The following is a 25,294-nucleotide window of genomic DNA, read 5'->3' as shown; positions in this document are numbered from 1 at the left end:
ATATAAAAAATTAAGATTTTCCTCAGCTAGAATTTGTCTTTGTACTTCAGGGAGGTGACCTTTATTTGAAAGGAAAGACGTTTTTAATTCTTTCAGTTTGTAAACAAAACCATGAATAAATGGACTCTTGTTTTAGACCTTTGTGGTTCCACCTGAACCTGTGGGCTCAAGTGTTCCAAACTGAACATTTTCTGAAGTTGAATTAAGCTGTTCAACATCATGGACAGTGCTGTATGTCTTGGTCAGGGGTCTTTCGGTTGTAAGGACATGAACCCCAAGCCAGCTCCGAAGAGGAGTGGGTACAAAGGGCAGTCTCGTAGATGAGAAGAACTGGAGGCGGGGGCTGGAACGGGCGGAAGGACGGGAGGCAGAAACCAGGACTGCTTGTTGCCTTTTACTTCTCCCTGGAGGAACCGGATCGCTCCGCTTTGACTCTCTTTGAGCGTCTGCAAACTAGTCTCTGGACTTTTCATGTTGCCCAGCAAGGCTTCTCAGAAACAGCAGCCTCCACCCTCCTGGCCTTCATGACCTTATGAGTCTAGTGCCAACAGCTAACTGGCCCAGACTTTTAGCACCATAAATTGAGGGAATTTGGAGTGGGAGAAGGAGATCAGTTGGACAAGCTGGCTCAGATAGCCCCTTTGATCCAATCAGGCATGAGGGGGTGGGTGGAGGGGGTTAGGTGGAAGGGGGGGATGGGCTGATACAATCTGCTTGGTTCTTCCTATCCTGCAAGTAACTAAATATTTATTTTTTTTAAAGAGGGTTATGGAAAGGGGGAGACAAAGGCATTTTTAAATATCCTAGAGAGTATTTTTTTCTTAATTGAAGTACACTGCCCTATATTCTGAGACGTTCAAAAATTTAATCTTTAATTGTTGCAAATAAATTACGTACTTAACATACACCAAAAAATTCTATTATGAAGTTAAAAACGAGGTTTCAGACATTTTGAAAGAGTTTTTTTTAGCAATAGATAAAAGGAAACTTTATAACTAGGGATTTACTTAACACAAAAACAAACTAATCAGCTCAGTACAGCTTGGAAATGTTAATATAAGTCACCAATTCTGCCTTTCCATGAGGTGATAGCTCTAGGCGAACCAAAGAGGACTTTCCTTCCGTTTTTTTTTTTTAAGAATCATCTCTTTGCCTTCTCAGTTTTTCTTGTTGTAAAATAAATGTTTTGATTAAATGATGTAGTCTGCAGCTCTAAAATGTAAATTCCTGAAGAACTTCAAGCAAGTAGATTTTTATGAAGGAGCAGGAGACAGGACAATGGGAGAGGTCAATGGGGAGAAAAAGGAATGAAAAAATAAAAGGCCAGTGATAATAGTGTAGCATAAATGCAGAGCATCACATATACTCAGCTATCTATAACTGAGGTCCAGTTCTGTGCGTATATACACACGTCCAGACTCATACAGGATTGAATGGCCCGGACAGCAGAGGTGCATAGTTCACATGTTCAAAGCAGAGAAAGGACAGCGAGCAGTATGGTCTTGATACCTTTAGAGATAGCACTGCACCGTCTCCATTATAAGAGATGAACTGAATATTAAAGAAAGGGAGAGTGCCGGGTGGACTGGAGAGGGGACAGATTTTCAAGGGAAATCACATTAGTATTGATAGGAGTGGTGATTGTATAGAATCAGCTACCTGTGTCATTTTATAGATTTATTGGATGTTAAAGCTGGCGGTAACCTTGAATGTCGTTTTGTGTATTAAGTACAGAAATGTCGGAAGATGTTTGACATCCCTTATATGCAAAGCATTGTGTGAATGTGAATTTCCTGGTGAGAAAGTATAAAGCTTTCACAAAACTCGCTGAGTAGTTGTGACCCAAATGTAATAGAGAATCATTGATTTATTCCAACCTCCTAAATTAACAATGACAAAACAAAGCCTGAGCTCATTCTGAGATGGACCTGAACTAAAGCTTCATTGCTCACCTGACCTCTGTTAAGTCCCAACTCTGACTGGGGGAACACAGTGACGTCTGGGGTCTCATGGAATTAGTGTCAGTTCAGAGTTAGTGTCCAGTAATCCCAGAAAAGTCTGCTTATTTCCTTTTCCCCCATGCACACTTTTCCTCTGGTAGAGGGCCAGTAGTCCCTTTAGGGAAGGCTGTGAGAAAGATTAACAGTATGAATTTTTGGCAGTGAGCTGGAGTCCTTCCTTAGGGGGCCAACCTCCCCTTCATTTGGGGAATTCCAGGTAGGTAAACCAGCTCAAGTCTTGGCATTGACTGAGGGGCCATGACCATCTGTTTTTACGTTTCAAGTTAGATTTTAGTTCACCTGGCTTAGAACGGTTTTGCTTATGGAGGTCAAGTAAGACATGTACATCACTGCCAGTCTGCTTCTCTTTCGGGAACACCATGATCGGTTAGGCAGCACCATCGGTCCCTGCAGCTCAGACTGTTCTGAACGCTGCTTCGTCTCTGTCATCCCTTGGCCCCTGCCACTCTGTGGTCCATGACTCCCATTGAATTTCTGGTTTCCAGCTCAGGGGTAGCAGTTGCCTTTGAGAAGAGTGATAACAGAGCTCTTGAGAGATGCCGGGGCTGCCCTCAAAACTAACTCTCACAGTTGTGTCCTCTGGACCATCCCATGTTGGGTGGTAGGTCTTAAATGACAAATCCACCCTTAACATTACAGTCTTCCTAAGCCTTTGAACCCCTTCTTCTGGAGTAAGCCAGTGTAATTCTGGCATTTCAAGTTCATTTACTGGGGCCAGTTTTTGATCCATGTCTGAGCCAAGCAACCAACCAAACTGTTAGACGCCACGTGAGAAGCAGAGTGTCTGCTTACTGGGCCCACATCAGTAAATTCAGCCTGATTCAAGTTTATGTTCCTTCTACTGTTACCCCACACCCTTAATATCCATCCCCCACGGAGTCTCGGAATACCTGTGTGTATAAGTTTGAAAAATCAAGTAGTTCTTTGGACTTTTGGACCTCACCTTTAGGGTTCTGCTGGGACTTGAGTTTGATTATAGGTTTAGAAGCAAAGAGAGGTGGTTGGGGTGGGTCCTGAGAATTCTCAGTGTCTTGTAAGGCAGCTCCATCAGAGGAGGCCATTACAGTTTCCTTGGGCGAGTGCAAGCTTAATCTCCTCAGAAGGGGTTAGAGATTTGCTTAGGGGACAGAGAAGATGCATCAGAATCTAGGGGTTCAAAGCCCCTGACTTCAACACACCCAACTTTCAGGATCCTATTTCTTCTGAATCCATGCCTTCAGTTTAATAGCAGATACCCTGTGAGGGTAGGAATTCAGCTTACATCATAATTTAGCCACTTGCAGGATGAGATTCTGGATTTGGCTTTCAGCGATCTCAGCTCCCTGGCTACGGGAGAGACTGGTCTCTTTCAGGGCAGACACATGAGTTTTCAGGTCACTGTACAACACATGAGCTGGGAATTTGAATTCCTGAGATCATCCTTCTCTTTCCTCACTTTGTCCAGCGATATTAGAAACAACCAGCCACTGTCAATACTCTCATTCATTTGGTGGAAATGTTCAAAGATATCACGTGCGTGGTCACCCTGAACTCTGCCTCTTGTTGATGCAGGAAAACGGATGTGGGGCATGAGGAGGGCTGTGTCCCAGGTCTCGTTTGAGCCCCTGGAACATGCCCTGCCAAGTGTGGGTCCTTGGCTTTGTGCAGGAAAGAATTCAAGTGTGAGCCACCATTGAGTAAAGGGAGATTTATTTAGAGAGATACACACTGCATAGAGTGTAAGGCATGAGAAAGGCAAGGAAAGAGGTGTGGGAATTGGGTGCTCAGGTTAAAGTAAAAGTAGATACACACTCCATAGACAGAGTGTGGGCCGTCTCCAAAGAGGAGGGAGGGGAAAGGGCAACTAGGCGTGGTGGTGTCAGTATTTATGGGCCAGTAGCTTCACCATTCCAACTGCCCTGGGGAAGGGGCTGGGATTCCCATGAATTGGGCCATTCTTTGGCCTTTTGTGTTTATCCTTGGGACTGTCATGGCGCCTGTGGGCATGTTATTTGATCACGCTGTTACAATGAGCATATAATGAAGCTCAAAGTCTCCTAGAAGTCAAACCTCTTACTCCTCAAGGCCAACTAGGGGGTGAATCTTCTACCATTTTGGTGTTAAATTGCTGTCATTCCTGGAGCGACTGTGCCCTGTCCACTTCCCTCCTGTCTCACTGTAAGTGTGTAATTGCAAGTGATCAGTGATGACATCTTGTGTGTCTCTATTGCCACATCATGCCTTGGACTGTTAGTGCTCTCTTTCCTCCTGGAAATGGAGCCATTCATGTCTTTTAATCTAATCAGATCTGAGGGTCAATTCCAGAAACCCCAGAACCAATTCAGAAAACCCATCTTTAATATTCTGTGCCTCTACAACCATCCTCAGTACTAAAATCTGGACTAGTCAGAGTTCTCCAGAGAAACAGAGCAGACGGGATGCATATGGGTATACAGAGAGAGATGCCTTTTTTTTTTTTTTTTTTTTTAATGGCTTATGTGACTGTGGAGGCCTGATGACTCCAAAATCTGATTGGAGGCTGGCAGGCTGAAGACCCAGGAAAGAGTTGCCAGTTGAGTCCAAAGGCCATCTTCTAGCTGGACTCCTTATCCAGCAGAGGTCAGGCTTTGTTCTGCCAAGATCTTTCACTCAGGCGATGGGGACAACCCACATTATGGAGGATAATCTGTTTCACTCAGAGTCCACTGATTTAAATGTTAATCTCATCCAAAAACCACTTTCATAGAAACATCCAGAAGAACGTTGTATCAAATATCTGGGCTCCATGGCCCAGCCAAGTTGACACATAAAATTAATCATCACACTGTCTTAACCTCACCAACAAAATGAAGGGATTAGATGGTATAATAAATTTTTTGGCCCCTACTGTTGCAAAAATTCTATAGTTTTATGACTTCAATTCTCATTCCTGCAGTATTTTGCTTTTAGCAATAACAGCAAAACCCCATGCTCTTCCTTTTGCTCTCTTGAGATGTCAAGCAAGGGCTTTGCCTTGACAAATGGTTATGGCAAATCAAGTTCCCTGAAGCCATCTGGTCTGTTTGAACCAGTTTGGAAACTACATATCTGATGTTTCTTTTGACTCAAGAGTTCTCCTGACCACAAGTGTGAAGCCTGCATGTTTCTCTCCCTGGAAACAGGACTTACTTATGCCATAGAGCTACTGTATAGGCATCAAGTGGCCCAGGAAGCCTCATTGGAAGGACTTGAAAAGTCCCCAGCAGTATAATCAAAGCAAAGGGCTGAAGAATCATTAACATAAGCCTCCTTCGTGTTCCTGTGGCCTTGACTTTTAATGGATTATTGCCCTCTCCTCTAGCTTGCTTTCTGTTCACCCCTGATGTCATGTGGGCCTCTTGTTTCTTCCATTATCCTCTCTCTATCCCAACTTTCTGCCTGGAATTTTCCATCTTTGGCATCTTCTCCTCTGAGATGCTTATGTAACTGTTTACTTAGGTGACCTACTCCATTAGCTCCTCCCTGCACAAGATGATTTTCCTAATCTTCCTTACTTCCTAGGGCTCCTGAACTCATAATTTGAATTGCCTTTTAAAGTAATTTATGTCAATCATTTCTAATAGAATTTTACATTTTTCTACCTTCTGGGCTCATTTTCTTGTGAGAATTTAAGTAAAAATGCCGTTTGTCCTCAGGAGACTCATTTTTCTCTCCAGCTGAAATTTACTAGCCTGAAAATGTACATGTTAGATGTTATGACCATTAAGTTGCCTTCTAACTCTGAAGTAGTTGGTTGTGTTGCTAAAATGATCTTGAGGTATGACAGTCATCACAGAAGCGTTCAACAAACGTGAAGACCTTCCTTTGTCACTCTTTCATAATTATGTATGTGTCCCAGTTTTAATGTGATAATCATCCGGTATTCTCAGGCTCAAGAATTTCTTATTTTGCCTACTTGCATTGTTCCTTTTTCACTTATTTTGAGACTTTTTGTTTTTCCTTCTTCACATTCTGGACTGAATTTTTCTTGTTTCCATCCAGTTTACAGGAACCAGGTGTAAAACATTCTTTCACAGGCTCCCAAAGACGCTAAACAGTATATGAGGCTCCATTGTAATTCATTATCCCAGATGCCACTGGAGTGTAGAAATACCCATACCTGATTAGGGAATATTCATAATACATTTATTATTTTAATATCATCCTTTAAAATTATCTTTAAACATTTCATAATGTATATGGTAATACACCAGGAAATACATAGAAAGTTGTATGTATATTGAATATGCTCGCTCAGAAGTTTCTTGTTGTTTGGGATGTGTGATCAGAGTTTGGAGACCAAATGTTTGCTTTAGAAAATTCTTAATTTGTATTAATACAGATAAATATATAATCTCATATTAACATAAAACCTAATGACTCTTAGGCTTTGTAAACTCATTATTGACTACTACCTGTGTTGATTTGCTCCTTTATATGTAAAATCACTAGGTTCTTGTATTAGTCATGGTTCCTTGGCTACAGGCAAAGAAATTTATCTCCCACCAACTTAGGTGATGATACTGGAAACGACACTGCGTGACCTACAAAGTCACGGGAGAAACAGGACAATCCAGCCTCCTAAGAAAAGAGCTCTGGCATCCCTGAACCTCTGAAGCAGCATCGCCTGCATGAATCCTTAGAGCCCTGACATTAGGTGACTTGCTCCAGTCTCCTCCTCCCTGAGTGTCTCCACTCAAGAATCACGTTTCCAAGAAAAAGTCTGAATGGTCTATCTGAGTCACATGCCACACCCTAAAAACTTTTCTCAGCATCCTTCCCTGTATATTTCCTGTGGAGTGTGGAAGGATGGTCCTTTCCTGTCATTTATATCTATAAATTCAGGTGCCAGTGTGTGACTGCTTGCTGAAAAATGCCAGTTCTAGTGATATAATCTTCTCTTTATCTCCAGAAAGAGGAAAAAAGTTTCATATGATTAGTCTAAAATGTCACTTTCTTGCCAGGAGCAAAACTTCAGATATTTTAGTGAGTTACGGTTTTTTCCATCCCCTTTACATTTCACTTAAATGACATTTGAATTTTTTATTAAACATTTTTTATTGATTTATAATCATTTTACAATGTTGTGTCAAATTCCAGTGTAGAGCACAATTTTTCAGTTATACATGAACATATATATATTCATTGTCACATTTTTTTTCTCTGTGAGCTACCATAAAATCTTATATATATTTCCCTGTGCTATACAGTATAATCTTGTTTATCTATTCTACAATTTTGAAATCCTAATCTATCCCTTCCCATCCCCCACCCCCTTGGCAACCACAAGTTTGTATTCTATGTCTGTGAGTCTATTTCTGTTTTATATTTATGCTTTGTTTGTTTGTTTGTTTTTCTTAGATTCCACATATTAGCGATCTCATATGGTATTTTTCTTTCTCTTTCTGGCTTACTTCACTTAGAATGACATTCTCCAGGAGCATCCATGTTGCTGCAAATGGCATTATGTTGTCAGTTTTTATGGCTGAGTAGTATTCCATTGTATAAATATACCACATCTTCTTTATCCAGTCATCTGTTGATGGACATTTAGGCTGTTTCCATGTCTTGGCCTTACCTCTTCATTGTAATCCTTCTGTGTATAATCTCTCTAAAGAAAAAGGGCTGATTCTATTGATGGTGTTGGTTTAAGGAGATGTGGTTAATTAGAAACTTCCAGTCAGGTGTGATTTGTCCCAAGTTGATAGATGAAAAATAATTTTATTCACAAGTCACCTGCTTTGTGCATCCCACCATATAAAACACTCAAATTCACCAGAATTTAGTAGTGGGCAGAGGGAAGAGGGGGTGCAGGTAGCCATACCACTCAAATCACAACAACATGCCAAGACATGCAAAACAGACAAATAGTTTAAAATCTAGAAAGCCAAAAGATATAGCAGTTAGGGTGATCAGAAGCAGATTAAGTCAGATGGGGGAACTAAAACTTGTAATGGGACTTTAAGGATGGATTGATTTGGATATGAGAAATAGAAAACAGGAGGACCGTTGTGTATCTTGGCTTTGCAGACATCCTGACTTTAAGGTGAAGTTCAAGTCCAGTGACAGATGTAAGGGAACCGAATTTTAGTATTAGCTCATAAGCAGATCTATTGTGGTTGGAATCTCCTTACATGAGTCACAAATGCGAGAAGTAAGTCTCATCTCTTCCTTCCAGGTGTGTCTGCACAGCTCACCAGCACCTGGCACCGTCGGAATACATCCGTAGGAACGCCGTTTTGGATGGCTCCTGAGGTCAGATAGAGTTTTTTGCTTTTTGTTTTTTAAACTGGAGTACAGTCAGTTACAATGTATCAACTTCTGATGTATAGCATAATGTCCCATTCATGTCTGTGTGTGTGTATACACACACACACACATATTTGTTTTCATATTCTTTTTCATTCAAGGTTATTATAAGATATTGAGATAGAGTTTTGAAGGAGACAAATGGTAGTATTTGATCCTTTCTGACTTTTGTTTTCATGCGCACTCTATCTCCGTGTGGTTTTGGAATATACCAGAAGAAAATGTCAGTTATGTTTTTATGTGAGATTTTTGCATGTGTGAGGAGGGACATGGGAGATAAGTGAGCTGTGAATGAATATGTAAATAAGTCAGGCAGGGTGAAGAGAAACTACAGTTGAACAGCACAGGTTTGGACTGCGGGTCTGCTTATACGCACCCTTTTTTCCCCCAATAAATACAGTACCTGTATTTTCATTTTACAGATCTTTCAATTAACTAAGTGTGGGGAAACGTTTGTGTTTGATCAGGGCTCACAATACGTGGAATCAAAAGACCTAGGGTTTGGGGGAGGGTATAGCTCAGTGGTAGAGTGTGTGCCTAGCATGCACGACGTCCAGGGTTCAATCACCAGTACCGCCATTAAAAAATCAATCAATCGATCAACAAACTGATTACATCCCCCACGGGAAAAAAATTTAAAAAAAAAAAAAAAAGAACTAGGGTTTGTGTCCTGAGTCTGTCCAGACTGTTTCAGCCTCCCGCCCCAGGGGGAGTCATTTGTCAGCGCCTTTGTTTTTGAGCAGAGTTAGCAGTGTGTGGATTTTCAACTGTGGGAGGGTTGGCACCCCTACCTCCATATTGTTCAAGGGTCAGCTACACATGCAGCCTTAATTTTTCATTAAATATACTTTTAATTTCTTAACTTGTATCTCTGTTAATGATATTTAGATTCTACTTTTAACTTGGATAGAAATATAGAAGATCAGATTCAGGCCTATGAACCTGTGTGTAGTAGGTTCCCATAATGAGTCACTCTGCTCAGGGCCACATGCACCTCGGTAGATTCTTTTCACCGTTACCTTGGGGAAGTTGTAGAGAAACTGCTATAATAGTTGAAGAAAAATGTTTTCTAGAGTCACATCTTCTCTCCACAGTCACTGTTAATGCCTTGAATCCTTTTGATTATGTTTCTCGGTAAAGAACATTGATGTTTGAAAACTCTCTGCAACCTTTGGGAAAAACTCTGCTATTTACCTACAGCTTTCTAGGGAGTGAAGGGAGATAATACTACATTAATATTGCAAAATCTTAGAACTAAATTTGTTTGAGGATGAAGTCCTGGTGTACTGTTTCTATTTTAGTACTAATTCAATTACTACTTGCAAAAAAGGTTAAAATGTAAAAGGTTTAAAGTAAAATATGGAGAAAGGATAAATTACCTTAAGAAACCTGAAACTTCCAATGGCTTCAAAAACTTTTTAATAGGGAGAACATCTTAAAATAAAGGTAGAAATTATAGTCATATAAGCAAAAACAAAATTGAATAAGAATATCAAATGAGGGTTTCTTCAGTTTGTTCTGATATGTTACTAGTATTTAAAAGCTTATGAAAAAAATTTTTAATGAGAAGTTAATAAAATTTAGCTATAATTCCAAGCTTTGTATCTTATTCCCATATATTAATAATTACTACAATAAATACCATAATATATAATAACTGTATAATTAATATTAAATAATTAAGTCTCCCTTTATCTTTTCATATGTTAATTTATAGTAACAAAGCCATTATTATATTTTAAGTTTGCCATTTAGTGACAGCAATTTTGATTAGTAGATCTTGGAACCACTATAATCTATGAATAAAAAGAAATACTTTGATCTATCTAGAATTTAACAACCAGAGTAATAAATGAAATAATAATTAAAATTGATACTCTCTAATATGCAATTGCTAGATAGTCATCTTACTGATAAGTCATTATTTATTACTAGTAAGCCTATGGTAGCACAAACAGGGTTTGAAAGTGCTTACCTGCTCAGCAAACCAACGGATATTATATCAAAAAGAAAGGTTCACTGCAGTCTTTTCAAACTGTCATGTGAATATATGTTCAAGATTTTCTGCATATAATATTCCTCTCTCTGTAATAAGCATTTTCCAGCTTGTGAATGATTGGCAATGTTTCAGTAAATCTCCACTTATCTAGAATTACTGAAGAATGTATTTTGAATAACCAGCTATCTAGTTAATGAAGACATCACATATATACCAGCTCTATGTTATTAACGTCACATTTCTAAGAATTAGAAAACAGTAGGTAAACTAATTTAATATAGTCTTCATAATTAATGCATAGAATTATTTCAGTGTTTTTAAGGTCTCAAAGGCAAGCTTGCTCAAATCAATTATCTTGAAAAATCGAAAAGTGAAATTCTTTTTTTTTTTTACTTTTAACTTGTCACCTTGTTTATTTTTTTATTTTTATCTTTTTTAATTGAGGTATAATTGACATATAACATTATGTTGGTTTCAGATGTACAACATACTGATTTGATATTTGTATATATTGCAAAATGATCACCACAATAAGTCTAGTTAACATGAAAAGTGAAATTCTTGATTTGACATTTTTTTCAATTTAATTCTAGATCAAAGGTAACATTTGTTGGTTACATAAAGTCATCCTTCCCAAACTTGAGTATGGGGGACAGGGGGCAGGGGAGACAGTGGCTGTGGTAGTTGACCCTATAACTTACTGTACAAGCCGGGACACCTTGGAGAGTGAAAGGAGGTGGTGTTTATCATGACTCTAGGGAAGCAAGCATAAACCAAGAATGTCGTGGGCAAATTGGGGCATAAATTCACCCAAGCCTATGAGGAAATTTTCCCAGACCACATGTGTGAAGCCATAAAATAATGGATTATCCTGAAGCAGTCATTTTCACTAAGAAAAAATAAACTGGTGGGGTGAAAAATATTATTTTTATACTAAAGCAGACAAAAATATATTACACAATAGAATAGAAAATTCATATGAATATATTTTTATTTTTAACAGCTTTTTTGACATATAATTCACATAGCATATAATTCACTCATTTAACATGTACAGTTTAATGATTTTTTAGTGTATATTTGCAGGGTTGTGCAACCGTCATCACAGTCTAATTTCAGAATATTTTTATTCCCCCAGAAGAAACCCCATTCTCACTAACAGTCACTCCCCATCTCCTCCCAAACTCTCCTAAGATAGATAGCCACTAACTTGCTTTCTGTCTGTTTGATCTGGACATTTCATATAAATAGAATCAGCTGGTCTGTATCCTTTGTGTCTGGCTTCTTTATCTTAGTGTCCATCCATGTTGTACCCTATATCACTCCTTTTGATGGCTGAATAATATTCCATTGTATGTAGAAATCACATTTTGTTTATCCATTGCCAGTTGATGGACATTTGGGTTGTTTTCACTTTTGGGTTATTATGAATAAGACTTTTATGAATATTTGTCACATGAGGTTTTTTTTTCTTCTTTTTTTAGAAAATTGCAAATAAAAAGTTTAATTTCAGAAACTGAGTTCACCGTTTTTAAATACACTAAAACACAGTCAGTGCAAATTCAGGTTAATAGGTATGGTATTTTAACAAAACAACAACTTTTCCAAAAGGTCATAGGCAAATCAGTGACGTGTTTCACCCAGAATATTTAACTGGTTTGAAGTAAGAAAATGAACCCTTCTCTAGATGTTGAAGTAAAAACTCTGAAGATGAATTACTGTTAAAACAACCTGACAACCAACACTCCATTCTGATGTCCAGGAGTCTAAATACCCCACTGATGGTTGAGCTGTCCCAAGTATAAAAAATAAAATCTTAACACCTAAGGCTAGTCTTACAACTGTCCTATAATAGTTTTCTTCCCTGTTAATAAACCATTTCTTCTAAAAAGAATTTTATACATAATTGATCAAATTGGGGGTCAGCGCACAATTTTCAAGACAGCTTCATGGTGTAGAGTCGCCGAGTCATAGGCTTGGAGGTTTAATCAACAGGATGCTGTAAACAGGTCACCATGTGCACCACCTACACCACAGGCACCACTGGCGCTCACTGCAAGTAGTTGGGATGTGTCCGAGCTAGCGGACCACGTGTCACATGAATTGTTAGTAGAAAACTTGGGACTCTTGCTTCCAGTAGTTCAGGCTATGCTCTCTGATTTCAGCAATTCACTCTCCTGTGTTAATAAAAATGCTTTGGTGGGAAAAGTTGAGAAGGGCTGTGTAAGGTGATGGCCCCATCCTCATCAAACTGCCTCTAAATTGGGAAAATATATCCTGTTTCTCTCTTTCCACACACATGCGTGCACGCGTGCACACACACACACACACACACACACACACACACACAATTTATTTATTTATGTATGTATTATTGGCCTTCAGGTGCTTAGAATTGGTTTGGGTCATGGCCTTCTTGTTTATTTGCCCATGAACTCACCACGCAGCCCAGGACGAGGATGTCACCTCTAGTGCACATTTGCTTCTCTGCTTTTCCTCTGTCCCATCCTCTGACCCCTCCCTCCCTGGAGTGATCTTGTCCCACATGTTGTGTTTATCATTGCCTCCCTTTTACTTTTAATCACACTCGTATGTTTGTATTTAAACTCTTTTTTTTCATTGCTGTGAGTGTCAGGTATGAATAAAGATCTACCTGGGAAGGTGTCACCCTTCCTGGATGGCACATGTGTAGATGTTACTGACTAGACTGCATTGTGCCAACACAGAAATTTTTTTAATGTGTTAAGCCTGATATTAAGTGGAGTCAGAAAGATGAAATATTGTTCCAGATAGGACCTTAAATTTCCTTCACTTTGCATGTCATTTCATTGCACTATAGTTAAATGATAAAACTCTAACCTGCCATTGTCTCCAAATCATTTTTTTATTTGTCTTGTGAGTTGGCTGGCATTCACAAAATGTAAAATTTTTTTTTAATGTAAAAAATAGTTCTAAAATTTTAAAGTTGAATTTTCTTTTTGTTATCACTCACTGATGTCACAATTATTATTTGCAGTCCATCTTATTTATAGTATATATTTAGAAATAAATGGTGATGTAGCTATGTAATAATTCTTCTGTGTTATATTATGTCACAATATTGCAAAAAAAAAAAAAGCCCACCTTTTTTTCTCATTTCTGAGTGATGTCTTTAATTACTGGAATTTTTAAAAACCTGGTTGTAGCTTGACTCTTCAGTGTTCTCCCAGAGAAGCTGCTGATAAAGCCTTATCAGTGTTTGTTGATTGATTGATTGATTGATTGGGGGAAGGTAAGCAATGTTTATCCTAGGAAGAGCAACTCATTGAGAGATAAAACCGTTTCAAAGTTTACAGATATGTTTACATATCTGACAGTTTAGAGCTTTAGCTTTTTAAGCTTACATAGTTATCAAAGGAATAAAGCCAACCACAAAATAAGAGTCAACAAAATGCGGTAATCCAGTAATAAAGGACAGTCCGATATGCTTACACATATTCAAGAAATCAATCATCTAAGTTATAAATAATAAGTAGTTCATTTGTATCCTTTTTTCCTAGATTCCACATGTAAATGGTATCATATGGCATTTTTCTTTCTCTTTCTGGCTCGCTTCACTTAGAATGATGATCTCCAGGGCCATCCATGTTGCTGCAAATGGCATTATTTTATTCTTTTTTATGGCTGAGTGATGTTCCATTATAAATATATATGTGTGTGTGTGTGTGTGTATACATATACATATATACACTACACCTTCTTTACTCAGTCATCTGTTGATGGCATTTGGGTTTTTTCCCATGTCTTGGCTATTGTAAATAGTGCTGCTATGAACATTGGAGTGCATGTGTCTTTTTGAATTATATTTTTCTCCGGGTATATGCCCAGGAGTGGGATTGCTGGATCATGTGGTAAGTCTATTTTTAGTTTTTTAAGGAATTTGCACCCTGTCCTTCATAGTGGCTGCACAAATTTACATTCCCACCAACAGTGTAGGAGAGTTCCTTTTTCTCCACACCCTCTCCAGCATTCATCTTTTGTAGACTTTTTGATGATGCCCATTCTGGCTGGTGTGAGGTCATATCTCATTGTATTGATTTGCATTTCTCTGACAATTAGTGATGCTAAGCATCTTTTCATGTACTTGTTGGCCATCTGGATATCTTCTTTGGAGAAATGTCTATTGAGGTCTTCTGTCCATTTTTGATTGGGTTGCTTGTTTTTTTGATATTAAGGTGTATGAGCTGTTTGTGTATTTTGGAAATTAAGTCCTTGTTGGTTGCATTATTTGCAAGTATTTTCTCCCATTCCATAGGTTGTCTTTTCATTTTGTTGATGGTACTTAGCTGTGCAAATCAATGTTTATTTTTATCCAGTTTATTTTTCTCTTATTAATGGTGTAAGCCTTTTTACATTTCTCCAGACTTGTCTCATTCCTGCCTTCTAGTTGTCAGAAAAGATCAAGGCCATTTAAGTAGACTGCTCTAGAGCTTAATTTTCTTTACCTCCTTCTTCACTTTTAATTCATTAAAGATACATTCTTTATCTTTGCCATGATGAATGACTCGTCCACTCATCAAATGTTTACTGAGCTCTTGTCATTGCACAAGCTTTAGCTGTGTGTTTGATCCCATCCCTTCCCATCCACTGGGGACACTGTTTCGTTCCCCTTTCTGTTTTGCATTTTCAAAAATATTTTTTCCCATAGGCTTCTTCCCTTATATATGCAAACCTGCTAAGATATTCTCTGTTCTCAGAATAAAGTTGCTACTACAGGTTGTGATGTGAGCTTTTACTCCCCCATGTTACTGCCTTTGATCGTAGCTATTAACCTCATCAGCTTGAACTTCCACACTGTCCTGAGCTTTTTGCTTTGTGCTTGTTAAAGTCACAAATGTCACTTTTTTTTTTTCTGTTTTCTATTAGGTGATTGCGTGTGAACAGCAGTTGGATACCACTTATGATGCCAGATGTGACACGTGGTCCCTGGGGATCACAGCCATCGAGCTCGGGGATGGAGACCCTCCACTAGCCGACCTGCATCCCATGAGAGCGCTCTTCAAGATCCCAAGGTCAGAGGGCTCTCACGTGCGTCTGGCACCGGCAGCCCTCCAGCCACTGACGGCTCGTCAGGCTCCTCATGGAAATATCCAGCTGTACTTCACCAGACTGGGAGCAGGGTGGTCTGGAATATCATTCTGCTTCTTCCAAGACACTCTTTTATCGTCCCACAGTTTCATTTCTCTAGTCTAAGTAAAAGAGCTTTCTCTGGATATAATGTGTCTTTTTCCCTTCGGTAAGGATTTGATCTCAGAAAACAGCAGTTCCTCCCATTCTTGGTCCACTTCCTCACTCGTCACTGAGGCTCCCTGATCCACAGTCAATGCCACAGTGATGTGCTGAGTTTCGCTCCATCAATCTAGTAATTTTTGCTATTTGCTTAGACTTCCCTTTGTTTAGAATTTTAAAATAATAGCATTAAGAAAATTATGAATAAAATTTACTGATCAAATAATAAGGATTTTAAACATGTTGCTGTTCTGAATATATTAATGTAAAACACTAAGCTCTTTGGAGCCAGGAAGGCACTTTCCTCTGTAGACCCCTCCCCTTCAATGCGTTTATTGACACACTTTCCCCAGCTTATCTGAGCGCTAATTAATCACTCTCTTATATATGTTTTGGTTAATTCCTAGATATTTCAGAAAACTGATGTGAAAAGTCTACCTATTTTTATTATAAATCTGTTGTCTTTTGAGGACTTTTTTAGGGATTTTGCCTGGCTCCTTAACTTTAATGAAATGCACAGAAAGGGCCTGTGGTGACAGGGTCCAGGGCAGAGAGGTAAAGTATGTTACAGTTTGTTACCACACGCTCCATTAACTAAATTTTGTGGTCCTAATGCCCACAGAACATTGAATCATATGTACAAAGCCCTGGTGGGGGTGTTTCCAGTCCTAAAGTAATAATGCCAATATGATTTATCCATTTCCAAATAGATCCATTTGGAATATTTGGCATATACTTAAATTGGTATAAGACCAAAGCATTTGAATTTGTTTTTAACCTTACCTGGGAGTTTCCTGCCCTATTTATATATTGTGAATTGTAATACCCTAGATAATCTATATACCATCCTTTACATAACAATTTCAATGTATCTCTCTGGTCTTACTGTTTGTGAAATATATTGTTTATTTGGTAAAGAGGGAAACAAGATTATTTAAAAAAAAAAAAAAAAAACAGGAAACCTGCTCTATACCAAGTCTAAGACATTTCATTAAATTTGAGGAAAACAAACAAACAAAAAATCTGCGTGTCCTAACTCCTACTGTCATTCAGTATGTATGACGAAGGACCATTCTTTCTGAACCATCTTTATGGTCAAATGACTGTAGTTAGCTTAGTGTTACTGCCCTTGGTGATGATGCCATGCAGAGGAGGGAACGCTAATGTTGATATATTTTCTAGCAACAAGCAAGGAACTTCTGGAAACTGCTCCATCTTAGTTATTTCTCATTACTTCTACCGTCAGTATGTCTCTAAGATGGAATTCTAAGAATACGGACTGTAGAAATAATTAGGGGAAAAGGGCATCTGAAAAGCTACCCAAGTTCTGAATTGTTCTAGATCAAAGCCTTGTTATACTCAAAGCAAGCCAATAGATCTCTTAGAAAGAAAATTATCAGGAGAACAGGAAACAAGGCATGATTGTCGGAGAAAAGAATTGCTTCTTTTAATGTGCAAATCAGCAATCTTCAGATAGTCCTGAGGGTCATGAAATGAGCTGTAGGTGTGATCTCGGGTAGATGAGTCGCTGCACTTTCCTTTAATGAGCCAGTACAGACTGCACATTAATTTCATTAGAAGCCGTTTGAGGAGTAATGCAGAGCTGAAGACAAAGTGCTTCCATTCCACTAATGAAAACAGAGAGCCGTTCGAATTAACATAAAGCAGTACTTCAGCAAACTCAACTCTCACAGCTGATCAGTGGTGCTTGATTACAGTTAGATTAGCCTCATTTTCAAATGATGTTCCTTTGTATTCATGAACATACCAAAAAGGAAAAGGTTTGCTCAGCTTAAGATGAAAGGAATTAATAACAAAATGTTCTAAGTGGCATTCAGAGCTTTATTGCTCATCGTATTTTCCAGTTCCTCGCTTTTGTAACCTTGTTTCCAGCCACCCAGTAACAACAAAACAGGTCTTAAAGTCATCCTGCAAGAAAGGTCCCTCTCTGCTGCAGTTGTCTCCATGTTCTGAACAATTCTCCTTTCAGGCCACCTCTGGGTACCCTGGATGTTCCTCAGAGTCTTCTGCAGGACCGAAAGTAAAAAATCTTTTCCCCAGTAATCATTGTTTCTATTTGGCTAAGTATTTATGTTTTCCTCTAGGGCTCTCAGTTCAAAGCAAGAAGATTCTTTCAAAGAAAAAAAAAAAATGAACAGTTAGAAAAAAATGGGTCATGTATTAAGTGCTTTCAGAGAAACAAGGAACCTGTCATTCCACATACAGAATGATTAATAACTCATGATCCTTCTTTGAATTGGAAAATGATGGTAATGCTTGATTATACCAGGCAGAGGCTGGATGCAGTCATGTCTGTCCAGCCTGTCCAGCTCTGCCCCTTAATTTTGTCCTGACTGAGCGGTGTGCACAATCCAACCTTGTATCTTACTTTTCTAGGAATCCACCCCCAAAACTGAGGCAGCCTGAGATATGGTCGGCAGAATTCAATGACTTCATCAGCAAGTGAGTAACAATAGAGTCTTTTAAAAGAACCAAAGATCCCATCCTGCTATAATTTTGAAATGTGCCTTTTATAACAATTCCTCCACCCTTCTGAATCTCCTCCTTATCTTTTAAATAGCTCCAGGAGTTTCCATTATTTTCTTCAAAACAAGCATTTGTAGTGTCTTCTGAAATGTTCGGTGAACTCATTGTTGTTCCAATAATGACCTTGGGGTCCTGTTCATCTGCATATTGATGACAGTGCTTCTGTGGACGTTGCATCGTCCACGGACACGCTCTCTGTGCACCTGGCTTTTGTAGCCACGCCCTCAACACCTCCCACCTTCTGACCATCATCTTATTCAGTCAGTTATTTAGCCCTTCATTTATCTGCATCGCTAATTCTCATCACAGTCAGGGAATTTTCATTGCAAGTGGTGAGTCAGATAATCACATAGATAAAATGCTTATACATTTGAAATTCATTTTTAATATGACAGCTACTTAGGACAAGTGCACTGGCCTCCAGACAGTTGGCTGGAAGCTATGAGTCAGCCCTTTCTAAATCTGTCCATGAACTTTTCTCGTAATCTTTATTAGGACTTCACCTTGGAAGACTAAGGTGAGGGATGACTCTGGGTTGTAAGTGGAAGAGAGGGGTCATTAACTTTTGATGTGTCACACTTCACTCAGAAAATGTGAAAAAGAAACAAACTGTCAGGTATCAAATAAGCTACGAGGATGTACTCTACAACATGAGGGATAGAGCCAATATTTTATAATAACTACAATTGGAGAATAACCTTTAAAACTTGTAAACCACGATATTGTATACCTGTAACATATAATATTGTACATCAGCTATACTTCAACTTAAAAAAAAAATGATACTGTAAAATAAATACATAAATAAAGTTTAAAAAAAAAGAAAATGTAAAAAGAGCAAAGAAAGCAGAGAGACCCATCACACGTGCCCCTACTGCTACGGCTGGTTTTCCCACCAACAATAGCTACTTGTTTCTATAAAGACAGAGGCTTATTTAAGGGTTATGAAGGTGCCAGAAGGATTGATAATCTTTTTTTTTTTTTTTTTTTTTTTAGTTTTCACTTAACTAGTTATTTCTGAGTATGTACTGTGCTCTATAGGATAGTCACAGATCTCTTAGGAGAATTTTTGGTAACTTCAAAGGGCTCCCCATCATTCAGTCATGCCCACGTCTGCAGATCCTTCCATGCGGACTCTCATCGGGGCTTGGTACATTGACATATCCCACGCCGTTTCACCTCCTGAAACACATCCAGGTTTCCTCCAGGCAGGGAGGGCCCTGCCGTGGGTGCTCTCATTGCACTTTGCTGCACCTGCTCTGGCAGCATCACCTCTTTTATTCAGCTTCCTGTTTAGAGGTCTTTCTCCCAAACGAGACTGTAAGTAACTCCAAGGCACCAAATGTGCCTTACTTGTCCTTGTGACTTCAATGTTTCACAGGGTGGCTGGTACCCATCAGCTATTTGATGAGGTTTTACTTGAATAAAATAATCCCATATGTGACTGAACTCAGTGCGTAGCTACACGTGCTGCAGGTGGCAGAAATTGACATATTCTCTTAGACAAAATGAAAACTAAGAGTGTCATCCTCATTCCTTAGCATATGTTAGCATCCCTGGGTACGATCTTTTTAGTTAAGCCCAATAGAATAAATTGCAAAATTCCCATCCCAGGAAGATGAACAATACAGATGAGAAATGGCACAGCTCAGGTCAGGCATGGGTTCCTTCTTATTTTTTTCTTGTTTTCTGTCCCCACATGACAGCCCAGCTGTGACCAGTGTTCTCATAATCATCGATCCTCAGAACCTCAGGGTTGGAAGGGTATCCAGAGCATGAATCCTTCTAGAACATGTGTGCTGAGTGACCATCCAATCAGTAAACCCCTAATAAAAATAATCATGCTTCTCAGTGCATCCCGTTCCATCTTTGATAAGATTGACTGTCAACAAGTTCCCCCTTACACTGCCCAGAAATCTGTTCTCTCTTAATTCTACCAGTGATCCTAGGTTTTTTGTCCCTTGTGACCACTGAAAACTAGTCTAATTCCTCTTCCAAATATTTGAAGACAGCAGGCTAAAGATCCAGTGTTTGTTCAAATGCTCCTCTTTGATGCTGTCACCTGGTTGATCCTATCAAGACGTGTGATAGTGCACTCGTCCATCTACTGTAGGACCTCATGAAACATCCACTGTGCTGTTGTGGAATTCCAACACCCCCAGCACATAAGCCTTCACAAATGGGTTAGCAGTTTTATCACGTAGAAAGAAATAGATCAATTGAGAAACCTTTAAAAGCATTAGTGAAGGGACACTGAAAATTTTGTTTTAATTTTAGATAAGCATTAAAACTATAATGACTTCATTGTTGTTTATCTTTAGCTACTGACTTGTAAAGGAGTCTTTGCAGTGGAGACTGAGTTCAATTATCACTCTGCAGTAAGACTTGCTGGGAGGCTAGGGAAGTGGAATTTAGTGGAAGGTGGTATCACTATAGCATAATCACTCAGGGATATGTGCACTTTCACAGACATTAATTCATCCTGTTGCAGTTTTAACATTTTTTGAGATATGTTTCTTGGGCTGAGCGTTGATGGAGAGCATCATTCCATTGTGTTAGAGTAGTTTTTAAGACTGTGAATAATAATTTCAAAGCTCTAACTTATCTAACAATTGCATGTTCTTTTTTTGCCAGTGCAGGTGCTTGACTAAAGATTATGAAAAGCGTCCAACAGTGTCAGATCTTTTACAGCATAAATTCATTACTCAAATTGAAGGCAAAGATGTGATGTTGCAAAAACAACTCAAGGAATTCATCGATATTCATCAGTGCACGGGAGGCACAGAAAAGGCCAGGTAATCAAATCATATCTTGACTCCAAAAGTCCAAAGATCATCTAAAGAGTTGGGCAGTTAGATGATGCGGTGGTTGTTAAGGTGAGTAAGGAACTCCTTGGTTTAATTATTTAAATTTCCTACTTGTGGTTTGGAGATAAGGTGGTATTTGCATGAAAAGTGAATGTCACATGATGAGTTGCAGTCTGGTGTAGGTAAAATTACTGGCAGCATTATTTAAACAACTTCATCAGAACAGAGAATGTAAACTTCAATAGGTGACTAGTATTGGCTTATATTTTCTTGTGTTTTCTGCTCTTCTGTGGAATAAGATATCTTAAATTTGGAATTTAAAAAGGAACGTAACATTTGAAATACTTTTTGACACTATGATTTTTTTGGTATCATTTTTCCCTGTTTGAATTATATTCAGAAGTAACATTTAATATTTTTATTTATGCTTCCTATTTTGATTTTTAATGCACTACTATGTGTAGTTTTTATAATATTGAATTTTTTTACTTATTATAGATAGTATATAAGTTCATTTTATGAAATTTAGAAGATACATAGAAGTGTACAACATAAAACTGTTTATAACATTTTGATCTATAACATTCTAGTATCTCATGAATGGAAACACATTTAAAAACAAAATTGGAATATGTGTCCTGAAACCTGCCTTCTTTCACTGAATAATGAATATCTAGGTCTATAAATATCCTTCTACCACAAAATTTTTAATTGCTGCTCAACATTCTCTTGCATGACTTATTCAATGATTGATTTAAATAATCCCCTATTATTAGACACTTAGGTTGTTATTTATTGTTTTTATTCTAATAAGTCACACTGTAAGGAAGAGTTGTACACAAATCTCTTATCATTTCCTTAAGATAAATTCCTGTAGATGGTACTGTTAAGTTGAAAAATAATCTTTTGTAATTTAAATTTATTCTTGAGGATCCCATTAATTTCATCTCAGGAGCATATATCACTATTTAGGGAGTTGGGAGAAGTGGGTAGAAAACAAGGCATGACCTAAAAGGCAGTTATATTTGAATTCCTAATGCAGTTTAACACATTTAATTCCTATTTCTTTAATGCCTACTATGCACAGGACATTATGTTAGGACTTTATATGATGTCATGTGATTTTACAACAACTCCAAGGGAAATGTTTTATGATCCCAGTTTTCACAGCTGAGAAGAACTGAGGTTTGCAGAGGCCAATTAACTTGTATGAAGCTGCACAGGTGAGGAATGACTTAGCAGGGATTCAAATCCTAATCCCAGAGACAAAGCTTTATTCACACGAGTGTCAATGGCCAATGATTGTGGACAGTCTTGGGAGGTAACAGTCCCTGCCTAAGTGAGTTTACAGCCTTGCTGGAGAGACCTTCAGTGGGGAAGAATTTAAGTTGTGAGTGGAATAGAGTGCCAAAAAGAAGGAAGCAGGCATGCCGTTTATAGTGGGGAGGTAGTTGTGGGTTCATCCATGCCCATCTTTGTATCTTTGTGTGGATACAGTTCCACAGTCGGCCATGCTTCCCAAAGCAAATGGACAAACAGCAAGCAAACAAACAAAACAGAGATTGAGGTGAACCAATATTATATGGGATGTTCAATGTCAACAGCTCTGAAGGATCTAAGATTTTCTCCCACTTGCAAGCTAACAGGTTGACCTGCCCATTTCATAAATGCTGGCAGAAGATACAAGACTCCTGGATCAGAGACAGGGGACTTTCTTACTCACAGTTAAGCCCACAGTGTGAGTTTTATGTTCATGTCAGTTGTTCTTGCCCCATAAGTCCTCGGGGTGACCTGGAATGGCCTTGGTAGATGCTGTGTACACAGTGGGTTTGCCTCACAGTTTGGGAACCTTAAGCTTGGGAAACTCTAATCTTTTAAAGGGATTGCTAGTATATCTCCCTAAACTTTGCCCTGGAGCAGACGTTTTCTTCACTATTCTGGACAGCAAACAAAATTTCCATATATTCTGGAGGGAGACATTTTCTTTCACTTCCAAGGCTGTTTGTATAACAAACATAGCAAATATAGTCTAGAACAAAAGCTAATACAAGACATGAAGAAATGTGAGAGACTCTTGGAGAATTGCCTCCCAGCATTCAAGCATTATAAGAATGGTTGAACTATACAATATTCAGACTGAAAGCCTGGTGCTCTAAGTTCTAGTGATTAAAAAAAAATTATTGAAAACTACTGTTTTCTGCATCCCAATGTTCATAGCAGCATTATTCACAATAGCCAAGACATGGAAACAGCCTAAATGTCCATCAACAGATGACTGGATAAAGAAGATGTGGTATATTTATACAATGGAATACTACTCAGCCATAAAAACCGACAACGTAGCACCATTTGCAGCAACATGGATGCTCCTGGAGAATGTCATTCTAAGTGAAGTAAGCCAGAAAGAGAAAGAAAAATACCATTTGAGATCACTCATATGTGGAATCTAAGAAAAAAACACAAAGCATAAATACAAAACAGAAATAGACTCACAGACATAGAATACAAACTTGTGGTTGCCAAGGGGGTGGAGGGTGGGAAGGATTAGACTGGGATTTCAAAATTGTAGAATAGATAAACAAGATTATACTGTATAGCACAGGGAAATATACACAAGATCTTATGGTAGCTCACAGAGAAAAAAATGTGACAATGAATATATGTATGTTCATGTATAACTAAAAAATTGTGCTCTACACTGGAATATGACACAACACTGTGAAATGATTATAAATCAATAAAAAATGTTTTAAAAAAAGGAAAAAAAAGAAAACTACTATGTTTTCGACACTGTGTTAAGCTCAGTACTTCTGTTTGAGTCACAAAATATATTCTTCTTTATCCAGTTAAGAATTTAGAACGTGCTTTTGATATGAGAACTCATGACTTACTCAGTTAAGGAATTTTTTCAGTCATTAGTCCTTTAAATATTGATCCTCTTGCATTCTTTTTATTTTCTGCTCCTGAGAGATGAGTATTGGAAGTCCTAATTTACTTTAAATATCTTATTTCTCTTTTGTGTTTGTCATCAGTTTCTGAATCTCTGCTGCATTTGAGATGATTTCTTCATAATTGTTTTCCGATTCACTAATTCTCTGTTAGACTAGACCTAGTCTAGAGTATCCTATATACTGATTTTTCATGCTGATATTTCTATCAACACCTGTATTTTTCATTTCTAGAATTTCTCACAGTTTTAGTTTTTAACCATTCTTTTATCATGTCTGACTTTTGTATCTGGCCATTCATACCTTGCTAATTTCTTTTTCTTTTTGTGAATGTAATTCTTCCCTTTTTCTCTTGATCTTAGACTGTATAACAGTCATTTTTTGATTTGTATTTCAACAAGGTTGTAGTGTCCTAATTAATGAGTTTGTTTGCACAATATGTGGTTTCCTTCTGTGGTTTAGGATTTTAGTTTGTTCTTCCATCTTTAGTAGGTGATGTTTTGTTTTGCTTTTTCTTTCTGCATTCCATTCTCCTGTTTTTGAGGTTTTGCCTTTGCTATAATCTGGCTTCAGGAGCCCCCTAGTCCAAATTGCCCTTCACGACTTTGAGGATATTGAAAATCTAGTCACTCAGCCAGTATGGCATAGACCCCATGTCTCTGCTCGGTCCTGCCAGCTCAGGTACTTGGCTCCATAAAAGGAAGAGGGTGCAGAACTTTATCAGTCTTCTCTTCCAGACAGGGCATACATTCAGCTCCATGCTCCCCACCAAGCCCAGGTCAGGGCCTTCGTTGTGAGGGTGTGTTTTGCTTCCTTACCTTCCAGGTACCTTTCTACCTATTTCTAGTCCTGGACTTCACATCACCTATAGTTCCTGCCCTCTTATCCAGTGTGTGTCTCATCTGTTAGGTCCACTCTCATGTTCACTTGTTTTAGAGAATGCTTTTGTCATTTTAATTCTGCTTAAAAATATTTTAAAAAGTATCTTTCACCAGTGTGTATTTGGAGGGGTTGGGAATGAAGCTTGAATCATGACCCCATAGCACTCTTTGCCCACAGATCTATGACTTTATAGGAGAGGGAAGAAAAATGCTCTCAGCATTTTCATACTAGTCCCAAAGTGTGAGGCATACTCTGGTGAAAGAAAAGAGACTGGAATGCTGGCACCACCTTGGGCAAAATTAGCCCTCTTCAAGATCTTGCAAGATTATTTGATTTGTATAAGTTCCCAGCATTGATAAAACCAATCTAAAATCCGACTGTACTAAATCAATGTAGCTGATTCAAAGCTAACATTTGTTTATATGTGATACTAACCTTTGGAATTGGATTGACGTATGTGTTGGGCAAGATAATTTTTTTTTAATTCACAATTCAGTTTTAAAGAGGACTGTCCTA

The 25,294-nt window shown here is 38.3% G+C and overlaps 1 protein-coding gene across 1 annotated transcript in view; it reads left to right on the top strand.

Annotated features, from left to right (window-relative positions):
• Positions 1-25,294, top strand: part of MYO3A (myosin IIIA) — a 191,732-nt gene that overhangs the window by 35,005 nt on the left and 131,433 nt on the right. The window contains exons 6-9 of the mRNA XM_031444637.2: positions 8,197-8,273; positions 15,232-15,377; positions 17,992-18,057; positions 20,781-20,936. Coding sequence (XP_031300497.2) covers positions 8,197-8,273; positions 15,232-15,377; positions 17,992-18,057; positions 20,781-20,936 — 445 coding nt within the window. The remainder of the gene's footprint in view (positions 1-8,196; positions 8,274-15,231; positions 15,378-17,991; positions 18,058-20,780; positions 20,937-25,294) is intronic.

The sequence above is a fragment of the Camelus dromedarius genome, chromosome 26 (genome assembly GCF_036321535.1).
Source record: "Camelus dromedarius isolate mCamDro1 chromosome 26, mCamDro1.pat, whole genome shotgun sequence".
Taxonomy (NCBI): Eukaryota; Metazoa; Chordata; class Mammalia; order Artiodactyla; family Camelidae; genus Camelus; species Camelus dromedarius.
This window is presented reverse-complemented; position numbering and strand designations above follow the sequence as displayed.